The sequence below is a fragment of the Meles meles genome, chromosome 2, assembly GCF_922984935.1.
Source record: "Meles meles chromosome 2, mMelMel3.1 paternal haplotype, whole genome shotgun sequence".
In the NCBI taxonomy this organism is placed as follows: domain Eukaryota; kingdom Metazoa; phylum Chordata; class Mammalia; order Carnivora; family Mustelidae; genus Meles; species Meles meles.
Genome location: NC_060067.1, coordinates 16,439,531 through 16,452,526, shown reverse-complemented (window position 1 = coordinate 16,452,526; position 12,996 = coordinate 16,439,531). Strand labels below are relative to the sequence as shown.

Below are 12,996 nucleotides of genomic sequence, written 5' to 3'. Positions count from 1 at the left end.
ACTGCATGTCTTTTTTGAAAATATGTCTCTTCAGGCCTTCGGTCAATTTTTAACTGTATTATTTGATTTCTTGTATTGAGTTGTATGAGTTCTTTATGCATTTGAATACTTATTGGATATGTCATATATCTTCTTCCATTTAGTAAGTTAGCTTACTGTTTTGTTGATGAAGAGACTTGCTCATTGTATATTCTTGTTTCCTTTGTCCTTGATTAATTGACTGCATAAGTGTAGGTTTATTTCTAAGTTCTGTATTCTGTTCTGTTGATCTATGTGTTTATTTTTGTGCCAATACCATACTGTTTTTCTGTTTTGTTTTATTTATTTATTTTTAGTATACTGTTTTAATTACGACAGCTTTGTAGTAGAAATTTCGGTTTGTGATACCTCAATGTGCTAAAAATGTGCTAATTCTTCCTGGGATGTTCTTTCTTATTTTTTTTTTTTACTTTTTGAACTGCATGTATTTATTTATTTAAGAGAGAGAAACAGTGCATGCACAAGCAGGGGAAGGGATAGAGAGAGAAGCAGGTTGCCCTCTGAGCAGGGAGCCTGATGCAGGGCTCAATCCCACGACCTTGTGATCATCGCCTGAGCTGAAGACAGAAGCTTAATTTACTGAGCCACCCAGACACTCTTTGGGATGTTATCTCCACCTTACCCATGCTAATTAATTGTAACATATATATTTTTAAAATCCTTTTGAGTCCCTCCTTCCACTCAATTTAGCTTTTCTCATCTTCATGCCTAAACCTCTATCAGATAAAAAAGTATTCTTTCTCTAGTCTTCATAATACAATTTGTGTTAAACTTGTATATGCTATTTGCCATGTTATAATTTGTTTTAAAATTTGTAATCTATCTTTCCAATTTGACTCATGTATATCGGGGCAAGGAAATATGTTTAATTTTCAGCCTCAAGTAATCTAAAGTATAGTAGCTATTCATAAAGTAACTATTTATCTAATTTGAATATCATATTTCTTGGATATACATTTGACCTTTGAACAACATTGGTTGGAACTGTGTGGGACCACTTGTTCACAGATTTTTTTTGCAGCACGGTACTGTACATGTATTTTCTTTCATTGTGGTTTTCTTTTTTTTTTTTTTTTTTGGTTCCTTATTTTTTTTTTCCATTTTATTTATTTTTTCAGCGTAACAGTATTCATTCTTTTTGCGGTTTTCTTAATAATACATATTTTCTTTTATCTAGTAACTTTGTTATAAAAATGCTGTATATAGTACATATAATATTCAAAATATGTGTTAAGCAACTATTTATCTTATCAGTAAGGCTTCCAGTCAATAGTACATTATTAGTACTTAAGTTTTGGGGGAGCTAAAAGTTAACATGGATTTTCAACTGCATGGGGGTCAGTACCCCATGTCCCCAAATTGCTCAAAAAGTCAACTGTAGTTACAATTTCATTGTTAGTTTCTTTATATATACTGTTATCTGTGTCTTATGTACATTTTTAAACCTGCATTTCTAAAATTAACTATCTTAATTCAGCTTTGACTTAATAGGAAACAGGATTTCTTTTAATAGTATAATACTCCCCTCATAATTTTCTTCCCTAGCATTAACATTTCTCTTTTCATCCTATATTTACATTTCCTAGAAAAACAGGATTTATTTACTTTCTTTGATCTAAAGACATGTTATTTCAGCTATAATTTTTGTAGTATATTTATAATTCAGGTGTTTGGAAGTTATTATTTTACCTAGTTATTCAAGAACATACAATTTTTAGAATGAAATCTAAGAGGAGCCTGGCTATGACATGTTCCAATTTTGCATCCAATGCATATTTATTGTACAATAGCATTTAGGTCATTTCCATGTCATGTAGCTCAATGCTTCCTAAATTATGTAGGACAAAATATTACTCCTTAAGAAATTCTATGATATATTTGTCAAATTCAATGAAATAAATTGCTAGAAAAAATGAAATTCTGATAAACTAATTATATTTCTCATTATAAAAAAATATATGATTGAACAAGCACAGAGTTAATCTTTCAAACTGTTGGGATAGTTTACAAATGTTCATTTTCAAATAGTAGGTTATTTAATGGAAATTTCAGCCAACAGTCTGGGACAAATAACGTATATGCTTATCGGGGATCATAAATGGCACACAAAGAAGTTGTCATTTCAGTTTGATCATGAGGAGTGGGTGTAAACTAGACAGAAGACTGTGACAGAACATTCCAGGCAGAGGAATCAAATTTTACCCAAACTCAAAGAATGGAAATTTACAATATTTTTCGGGGGGCTGGTGAGTAATACAGAATGTTAAAAATGGAAGAATGAAGGAGGGTAAAACATAAACCAAAGTATGTGAATCAGACCCCAGGAGTCAATATAGAGTTGAAGAATGGAGTTGAGACAATAAAGTTTTCGAGACTTCTGCTGCCTATGAAAGAAAGGCTTCCTAGGAAACTCAAATTTCACATTACCCATAGAGTTTCGTCTAGACTGGATTTTCCCCCACAGCATTGTACCTAAATTGATCTGATTAAACTAAACAATGAACACTATCCCACTTAGTACAAGGGGTACTTGTTTTATTTCTTTTTGCTTCTCAGCTGTATCTACTGGTCTTTCCCTTCTCACTGAAGTATTTCTTTTAGGTTTCTGTGAGGAAAGAGTCACCATATTTCTTCTGTCTCTCCGGAAACTTCTCCTTATTTTCTTTTTCAATCCCCCCTTCTATTTAAGATCTGAACATACTGGAATTCCTCAGGCCTCTATCACTGGTTATTTTATTGCCTTATTCATTATATTGTTCTTTCTAAATTTTTATCTTCTATACTACAGTGACTGCAAGAGACACCTAGACATTTATAATCCCCAAGTCGACATATTTAAACAGAACCACTTCCCTGAGTTCTAAAACTTCAAACCCAAGTGCCTGCAGGTTATCTCTTTTTGGATATTTCACAAAGACCTCAACTTAAAAAGAACAAAACTGAGTTCTTGCTTCCTACCTGCTTCTCTACTTGTCTGCATTAAAAACAAGAAAGCAAACAATTGCACACTCGAAACTAATATTACACTGTATGCTAACTAACTGGAATTTAAATAAAAACTTGAAAAGGATAAAAAAGAAGCAAAAAATAAACAAACACCAATAAAAATGACTCTGCAAATTACACCGTTCTCAGGATCTCAGTTGCTCAAATAAGAGTTCAACATCATACTTGCATCCTCCTTGGCTGTTATTTTTTACAAGCAAGCAAGTCCTGTTCTTTATCTCCCATATCTGTCATGTTCTCCTATTTCTCTTCCATTGTATTCACACATAAACATCATTCCTCCAAGGAAATTCTCCTGTTTCACAGATTATATCCCTTTGTTTACTACTTCCAATGACTTTGTTTCCTCTCACTGTGTAGATATCTTTGCAGTTAACATTACTTATACAGTGCTTGGCTTCCACAGGAAAGAACAGAATCTATGAGAATAAGAATTGCATCTGGTCAAGTTAGTGCATTATCTTGAACATGTAATAGAACACTAGGCATATGTCTTAACAAGTACCTATTGAATTAATAAAAGGTTCATTGTGAGCCTATAGGACATCAAAATATAGAGAGAATTGGAGAACCAGTGAATCTGGTAAATTTCAACTCTTCTCTTTCAAGATACATTCTCCAAAACTTACTCATCTATGTTTGACCTTGTAAAAGAGTATCACTGAATTTCATATATTACAGGAATTAAAATGACATCTTCTTTATACCTTCACCATATAAGCAGTTTTCTTACATGGTGATATATTTTGAAAATGGAAAATGTAGACATAATTTAATTGAATACACTCAATAGTTTATATTTGCTTTACAAATGCTATACCTGAATAGTTTTCTAAAGTATATTCATTTTTCTTTACTATATATTGATGTTCAAATTTTATATATCCATTGGCATCTTTCATGGTGTATCATGGTATAAGTACCCAGTGCATATTATAAGATAGTTGGATATAAGATGCTAGAAACTGATGCTACAAAGATGGCCCCTGTGACCATACTTCCTAATTTTTTAAAAGATTTTATTTATTTATTTGACAGAGAGATAACAAATAAACAGAGAGGCAGGCAGAGAAAGAGTGAGGGAAGCAGACTCCCTACCTAGAAGAAAGCCTGATGTGGGGCTAGATCCCAGGACCCTGAGGTCATGATCTGAGCTGAAGACAGAGGCTTAACCCACTGAGCCACCCAGGTGCCCCCATCCTAATTCTAATGCTTCCTAATCATTTCAGAATGGAATCATAATGACTGTCATAAAAAATGACTGTTATTACAGTTATAATATGAATTTAATTATCTTCCTCATCAGTGGAAAAATAATATTACTGATATACTGCCACTGTCTAAAAATATAGCATTCATTTACAGAAAATCAAACATGTGGTGGACACATTGCTATGTTTTTCATATTTACAAGAATATAAAAACCCTAGATACTCCTGGAAGATACATATTTTTTGTGCTTTGATTTGTAATTTACCCTACTTGTAAAACCAAGAATTAGACTAGTTAAGTAACATGTTACAAGGATAAAACAATAATAATTTGCACAGCTCAAATACAGACACAAATGTCTGACTTCTGTGTATAAACCACTGCATTACATTGCCTTTCCTGGCATTATGTATTTGTTAAATAAAATAGGTTCACTTTTTCTGAAAGAAATCTAAGGCAGGGAAGATGATACTAAAATATACTAGGATCAAAGCACACTGATTCCTTTGGAATTAGAATTTCATGGTGTAGTATGGAATTTCCAAGTATATACAAAAAAAAAAAAAAAAGGAGTGGACACTGAGGCTCCTCTGGGCTCACAGAAAGTGATTATGTTAATTACTTATTTGGGGAGGAATCATTCATCTCAATTCTTTAATTTTTAATGACATAAACATGTTGAGCATATCTGTTGCTAATTTATTATTATATAAGATACTTCAAAGATTTTTTTTAATTTCTAGGTTTGAATGTTAATTAATGTTATTTTATATAAAAAATAGATATAAATAAACAAAAATATATAAATAAATAAAATAATAAATAAATAAATAAAATAATATATAAAAAATATAAAATGTATATAAAAATAATAAACTTTGGAAACTTTTTCCATATCAAATAAGAGAAATAGATATCCTTCAAAAATAGCACCTTTAACAAAACAGATGAACTTAGGGGAAAGGAAAAACAAAAAGGGAGGCAAATCATAAATGAGACTCTTAACTATAGAAAATAAACTGAGGGTTGCTGGAGGGGAGGTTGTGGGGAATGGGCTAAATGGATGATGGGTATTAAGGTGGGCACTTAAAATGAGCACTGGGTGTTATATGTAAGTGCTGAGTCACAAATTCTACTCCTAAAACAAATATCACATTCTCTGTTAACTAGATAAATTAAAAATAAAAATCTGAAACTTTAAAAAAGGAAAACAAAAAAGATGTTGATTGAAGAATTAAAAAAAGAAAAAAAAAAAAAAAGAAAGAAAATAAAATAGCACATCTGTCCTGAAACACATTGTCTGTATCAGAAGTCAGAATCAGATGTTCTGTCTCAATCATGAAATTAAAGAGAACATGAGAATTTGGGCTAATGAAAGTCATTAGTATCTGTCAAGTGGTAGCATAGAGTAGCTAAGATCAAAGCCCAGAACAGATAGATATTGGCCAGTTCAAAGTTTGGTTCTAATACACACTAAGTTCTTCAAGTCTCTGTGCCAGTGTTCTTCCTTTATAAATGGATGAATAGTAATACTTTCATCCTTTTTACAATAAATGATGATAAAGGGCAGAGATATTGGATTATATTTCAAGACAAAATAAAAACATGTTTCTATTAAAAATTTGCTTTATTTCAATTCAAAGTTCATAAGCTTCAATGCTCACAATAAGAAACAGGAAGAAGGGGACTGAGGTGGAAGAAAAGAAAAAAGAGACAGCAATGGGAAGAGCAGATGAATGAGAGAGGAGGAAAAGAGGAAGAAGGAAAAAGAAGAGAAGGAGGAGGAAGGAGAGAAATGGAAGAAAAATGATATTGTCACTTGTATATACATGAAATTCTAAAAACTGCCATGAAGATATTTTAAGACAGATGCCCTTCTCATTTTATAAATGCACAAATTGAGGCCTCTATATTGTTAGCTGCATGCTTCCCAAGGTAAAATACTAAGTGGCAGCTTTCGAAATTAAGAATTCTTGGGCGCCCGGGTGGCTCAGTGGGTTAAAGCCTCTGCCTTCGGCTCATGTCATGATCTCAGGATCCTGGGATCGAGCCCCGCATCGGGATCTCTGCTCAGCAGGGAGCCTGCTTCCCCCTCTCTCTCTCTGCCTGCCTCTCTGCCTACTTGTGATCTCTGTCTGTCAGATAAATAAATGGAGAAGCAACATGGGAGGTTAGGGGGATAGGAGAAGAAGAGATGAAACAAGATGGGATTGGGAGGGAGACAAACCATAAATGACTCAATTTCACAAAACAAACTGGGGGTTGCTGGGGGGAGGTGGGATTGGGAGAGGGGGAGGGGGCTATGGACATTGGGGAGGGGAGGCGAACCATAAGAGACTATGGACTCTGAAAAACAACCTGAGGGTTTTGAAGGGTCCGGGGTGGGAGGTTGGGGGAACAGGTGGTGGGTAATGGGGAGGGCACGTTTTGCATGGAGCACTGGGTGTTGTGCAAAAACAATGAATACTGTTACGCTGAAAAAAATAAATAAAATTTAAAAAAAAGAGAATACAAAAATAGAAAAAAAAATAAAATAAAATAAAGACAAATAAAAAAAAGAATTCTCAAAATTTCTAACTAAAGTATTAAAATTGCAACTTTTATTCAGTCTGACTACCCTATAATTCTCTCCAGTATTTTCTGGTAAAAACTGATATTTTTACCATTAGAAGGATTAGGAAATTACTGAGTGCTTTCCTGTATTTATAACTGTCTTTCTTTAACATACAATGGTTTATTAGTTTCAGGTGCACAATACAGTGATTCCACAATTCCATACATCACCCAGTGCTCATCACAGTAAGTGTACTCCTATAAGTAGTCTTTAAAATGCTTTTTAAAGTTTTGACATAGAGCAAATAAAATAATAAGAGAAAGAGGGCTCTTGAGGTCAAGTTCCCTGGAGAAAAGATTAAAGAAAAAAGAATGGGAAGATATTGGAAACATTTATCAATCCTAGCTTTTAGAGTTCTTGCTGTGCTCTTGAATCATCAATATATCACTAGATAAGCTTCTGACATTTTACAAAATAGAAGTGAGACAGGGATAGTGAGCAACTGAAAATAACTCACTGTTAAAGTTTTAAAAACTATTTTTCATATATTTTTATGGTCCAATAAAAACAAGAATGATATTTATATTTTATGTCAGCTCCCTATCTTATCCTTGATTAGTCATATCATTTTAATCACAAATGGGATATAACTAAATTAGTTAAATAAATATTCCCATCTACATTGTCTGCCTTATGAAAAGCTTATTAGCTTTTTATTATCAGAGCATGACTGTCAGTAAATTATACACTAACACAAAGTAAAATCCTATACATCTTTGTTGGGGGAAAACCAGAAAGAACTTTGGCATTTAGTGAAATGGTTTAATCAAATGTCTTTTATTGTGAATATGTTTTTTCAATAATAATTTTATTTAGAGTATAGTAAAAAGTACTTTCAAGTATCCTACTCCCTCAACCCAAAGTATCGCTTCTAAACATGGGTGCATTGTCAAATCCACACATTTCTTGAACTGGCATCATTTATTCAGTACATGTTGGTTAAACACTTTTCTTGTGTATGTTTCTTAAATACTTTCTTTGTGCCAATCACTGTTCTAAGTGGTGGAGATACAGGAATTAAAAAAAAAAATCCCAGATTTTGTGAAGTTGGAATACCAGGAGCAGGGCAAATAATAAACAAAAGGAAAAAGGAAAAATAAGCAGTGTGTTAGAGGGTATTAAGTAGCAGCAAAGAACTAGGACAGGAAAGGGTAATAGATAATACTGGCAGATTTTACTATTTAAAAAAAAGTTGTTAGTAACAACCCCTAAAGAAAAAGTGACAACTAATCAGATCTAAAGAAGACACTGTCTGATTTTATGTAGGAAATGATAGTAGCTGACATGGTCTAACAGGCTAGTCCTAGCTGCTGCGTAAGCAATATACTGAAGGTGCTAAGAACAGAAGTGGAGGAAAGATTTAAGAGTGCTAGCGGTAGAGGTGGTAAAAATTTGTCAGTTTGGATATATTTGAAGGTATCACTGAGAAGATGGATTGCGTGTGGGGGGAGTGAGATTAAGATAAGAGTTATGATGTCTCTTAAGTGTTTGGCTTGAGGTATTTGAAGGATGTAGTTGCCACTTAGTGACTCGGGAAACTCTGTGATAAAATCTGGGGGTGAGACCAAGTGCTCAGTTTCAGATACGCTCTGTTTGAGATGCCTAGCAAACATCCATACTCATGGAAAGGTAGTCCATAAATAGATGCCTAGATAGATGCATAGGTAAATACATACACAGTGGCATACATAGATGTCTACATGCATGAACAAATGAATTTTCAGTTCAGGAGAAAAGGAGAAGCTGCAGTTACATATTTCTAAGTCATCAATAGATAATATTCAAAGCTATTGGACACAATAAGATGAATTAGTAAAGATGGGGAGAAGTTCTGATGACCGAGTTCATGACAATCCACAATGCATTAAGTCAGATGATGAAGCAGCAGCAAGAGGAAAGGGAGAAGCAATGAAGTAAGTTTTTAAAAATATGTGTTTATGATCCTGAAATTCACATAGGAAAAGTGTTTTAAGAAGGAAGCCATGCCTATCAGTAGCAAATGTTGCTGACACACTAAAGTGTGAGGAATAATGTTTGGATTTAGCAAGGAATTTACCACTAACTCACTGGTGATCTTGGCAAGTTCAAACTCTGACAAGCTATGGAAGTAAATCCTTGAATGGAGTAGGTTTAGGATAGAATGAGAAGAGAGAAATGTGGGTAGACAATATGAACAGGATGAAAGTAATCAGAGAAATGGGCAGAAGGTGGAGAAGATAGAGAAGGCAAAAGGTTTTGGTTTGTTTCTTTGGTGTGCATGTGTGTGTGTGTGTGTGTGTGTCTGCGTGCGTGTGTTATGTGTATGGCATTAAATAAAAGAACCTGATTCAGTGTATCTTCTTTGACCCCAAGAATTCTCTCAATGCTTTGTTTCATGAATATCCTTAGAAGACACCTTGTCAATTTTGAATTTTAAATTAAAGTATCTAGATACAAACTACATTTCCACTAGAGTTCAGCATATATTACTAAAATACATTCATTCCACTCAAGGTCTTTGAATATTTATATCTAACCTAAGCATTATAACAATTCATGTCAATGGGCAATTACCAAGAAGTCAGATTTAAAGTCTGTGCCAGTATCACAATGCTCATCACTTTTTTCTTGAATATTTATGCACATTAATTTTATCTCTCCAAATGATTATTAAAACTAAGAAAAATATAGCTTATTCCATATTATGTCCAAGGCACCATGCTAAGCATGTTACATATATTTTCCCTATTTTTCAGTCTAAGCCTACAAAAATATGTTTTATTAACCTATTTTCTAAATAACGTGGTGGTGATCAGCAATTCAGCAACTTCCCTGAGCCTTGATAAATATGATTGATGCAGCAGGGATTCGGTCCGGATATACTTAGTTCCAAAGTACATGACCTTTAACTTTTACCGCTTTTCAACACAGTACTTACTGAGAGACCGGGACTCAGTCATAAACAACACTGATTTAGTATACTGAGTAGAGCCAAGAACAGTTTAAGGCACTTAAGATGACCTTACTGCTAATATAGCTGTTACTTTGTCCAAGAAAAACAGTATCTTGAACAACAAACAAAAATCAATCTTTCTCATGTTTATAAATTTGAACTTTCAAGAGTCATGGAGCAAAAAAATATATATATACATTAATCCAGATATTTTCTTTTAAATGTCTTCCATTATTGAGACAATTTATCAAATTACAAACAATAATGAGAGAAAACAAAATCCAGTTCTCCTGACAAGTCAAACACTTCTGTATTGTAAGTTGCACATCAGACGGTATCATTGTGCAATAAAAGCCGTGTGTAATCCAGAAGTAATCCCCTTATTGGCCTACTGATGTTCCCCAAAGGTTTGCCACTGGAGATCCAATTACCAGAACTATTCAAATGCAGGCAAAATTTCTGAACCAAAATTCCTAAGCCAAATCCTTATCTCTAAAAAAAAAAAAAAATTGCCGGTTCTCTGCCTGCTTATTTTATTTAATGTATGTATGTATGTATGTATGTATGTATGTATGTATTTTTGCAATAAATAACTGAAAATGTAAAACTCCATGTTTTACCTTCAGATACAATCTCAATATCAAAATTTAAATTTATGGGAAAAATAGTTCGCAGATGTTTAGCAGATTCTCATTACTTTAAGGTAGATTGTGCATCAAAGTTTAGACACATATCAGAAAGGACACGAAAACCAGTCTCATTTTAGAATCTTGGTCTTTGGGAATCCTTGACCAATTTAACATCCATTTCATTCATTATCTTTTTTCCTTTCATTTAATAAATGATAATAACGAACATTTTTATTTTTATAAAATAATATTTATATTATATATTTATATATGTATCATGTTTAATATTTATATATAATATATACTATATAAAATATATACTATATAAAATGTATAGTATATATTATAGTATATTGTATATTTTATATATTACATATTTTATATTATATATTATAATAAATATATTAAATATATTTCTATATATGATGTGATGTACATTATATTATTCATAAAATATAAAAATGAAAAATGAAATGGAATAATAAAATAATAAAAATACATTATTGTATTTTTCTTATGAGTTTTAAATTTTACTGAGGGACATAATGCAAACATTAGCAATCTGGATATTTGTTTTAGTTTGTTTTCTAATTCATGTACGATATTTAAAACCCCAAAATTTTATTGAGATATTAAAATAGAAATAAATTGTAGCATGCATGAAATTCATAAGTGTTATTAGCCATACATATTCATTATTTATATATGATTCTAGCGGTACTATAGAAAAAGAATGTGATTTAGAATCGCACAGAAATAATTCTGAATCTCTTGCATTCCAGTTCTGACCTGTATGAACCTGTAACAGTTATTTTTTATTTCCATCTGTAATTAAAAGTTAATGTCACCCAACAAATAGATTGGCCATAGTGTAATAACTACTAAGTGAGAAAATACATATGATCTTCTGCAATTAAAAGCAGTAAAGAATTTTGTCTCTTGCCTTCTTATCTAGAATTATAGGTTGAGTATAGTTAAAAGAAATCAGTGACTGGATTTTATTTTAGAACAATAATAAAAAAAACTTCTCTAGGATGTCTTTAAAGAAAAATAAATGAAGATATATTGTTTTTAAAAATCCAATCTTTCGCAATAAATTAAACTACCAGTGACTTTTCAAACTTATGAAAAACTGAAATGTTTTAGATATTATATACACATATGTATATCCATGATGTACACATATATTTATGTGTTAATTTTCTAACATAGGAAGCATGTAATTTATCTTGCCTGAGTGACAGATTTGTGATATGAATATAAAAGTTTTGTGATATGAATATAAATATATGAATATAAAAATGTGAATATTAAGCAAGACTTTTTTAGTAGATTAAGCACTTTGAAATAAGTAAACTTTTCATAAAAAGTGAAATGCTTATTTTTTAAGACAAGTAACTCCAAATATTTTTATATGACTAGACTTTATCATATATGCTAAATATTTTTTAGTAAATTTAGCACCTTTTGCTTGTTATTTTCTATGAGCACTAATAAAACTCTATGGTAATTTGAATATGTAGTTAAGTACATGGAGAGAATAACCTAGAGAAATTTTGTTATAACGCTGAGAAGTTGAGCACGGAAAATTTTACCTCTGGACAATGGTCGGTGTTAGCAAGAAAAACCAGAACCTAATAATTATTGGCTACCATTTAAACTGATTGTGAAAGACACAATAAATATCTTCTACTGGAACAGTATATGAAGTATATATCCTACCACCCATAAAACTAACATTAAAAGTCAGGAATATATTTTGAGACAACCTTCTCAGCATAAATTAACAGGTTAGCAATCTTTGGGGCAGACGAGAAATTCAATGAATGAATATCACTTACCTTATCCACAATACATATCTGCTTTCTTGTTTGAGCATCAAGTATTTCGATCTCAAAGTGCACAGTTTTTGAATGTTTAGATACTGGAGCTGATTTTAGAGGGCCTGCTGAGAGCACAAACTGCGACAAACAGTGAAAGTTTCTCAAGTCATTCCTCAGCATGGACCTGGTAACTCCTCTGGAAAATATTTCTCTCTTGCGTTCCGAAGTAAGGGACTTGTGCCTTTTGAACATTGTGTGAACTAGTAGGAGAATCTGTCATGTCAACAGAAGACACTTGCAAGTGTTGCCTCGCACCAGTTTAAATACTGCTGGTGAAACCAGGAAAGGTCGAGTGCTATGCCTTTCCAAGAGTAAGTTTTATTTAGCCGGCTTCAAAACAATGACTGATCTATTGCTATATATAACGCACTATTGTAAATTGCCGCAGAGTAGAGGATTACTTTACCAGCATTCCGATTATCTCTGACTTTCTCCTTTTACCTCTGCTTCTTAATATGGTCACTACTATCTCAAATCCCAAAGCAAGAAAAGAGTGGAAAAGAGTTTTTATTATCTTTGAATTCTGTATGCACTAATCTTCAAGTACATATATTATTATTCACACATTCGCATGTAGATGTATTTAAAATTAGCAAAGGACTATCTTTTAGATAAATTTAAAAACACCTATTGCATAATTACATAGCAATTTTTTAATAAATGCTGCCTAATATAAAGATT

At 32.3% G+C, this 12,996-nt stretch overlaps 1 protein-coding gene across 1 annotated transcript in view; it reads right to left on the bottom strand.

Annotated features, from left to right (window-relative positions):
- Nucleotides 1-12,507, bottom strand: part of TECRL (trans-2,3-enoyl-CoA reductase like) — a 104,266-nt gene extending 91,759 nt beyond the window's left edge. Inside the window, exon 1 of the mRNA XM_045998376.1 lies at nt 12,274-12,507. Coding sequence (XP_045854332.1) covers nt 12,274-12,507 — 234 coding nt within the window. The remainder of the gene's footprint in view (nt 1-12,273) is intronic.
- Between the last annotated feature and the right edge of the window lie 489 nt (nt 12,508-12,996).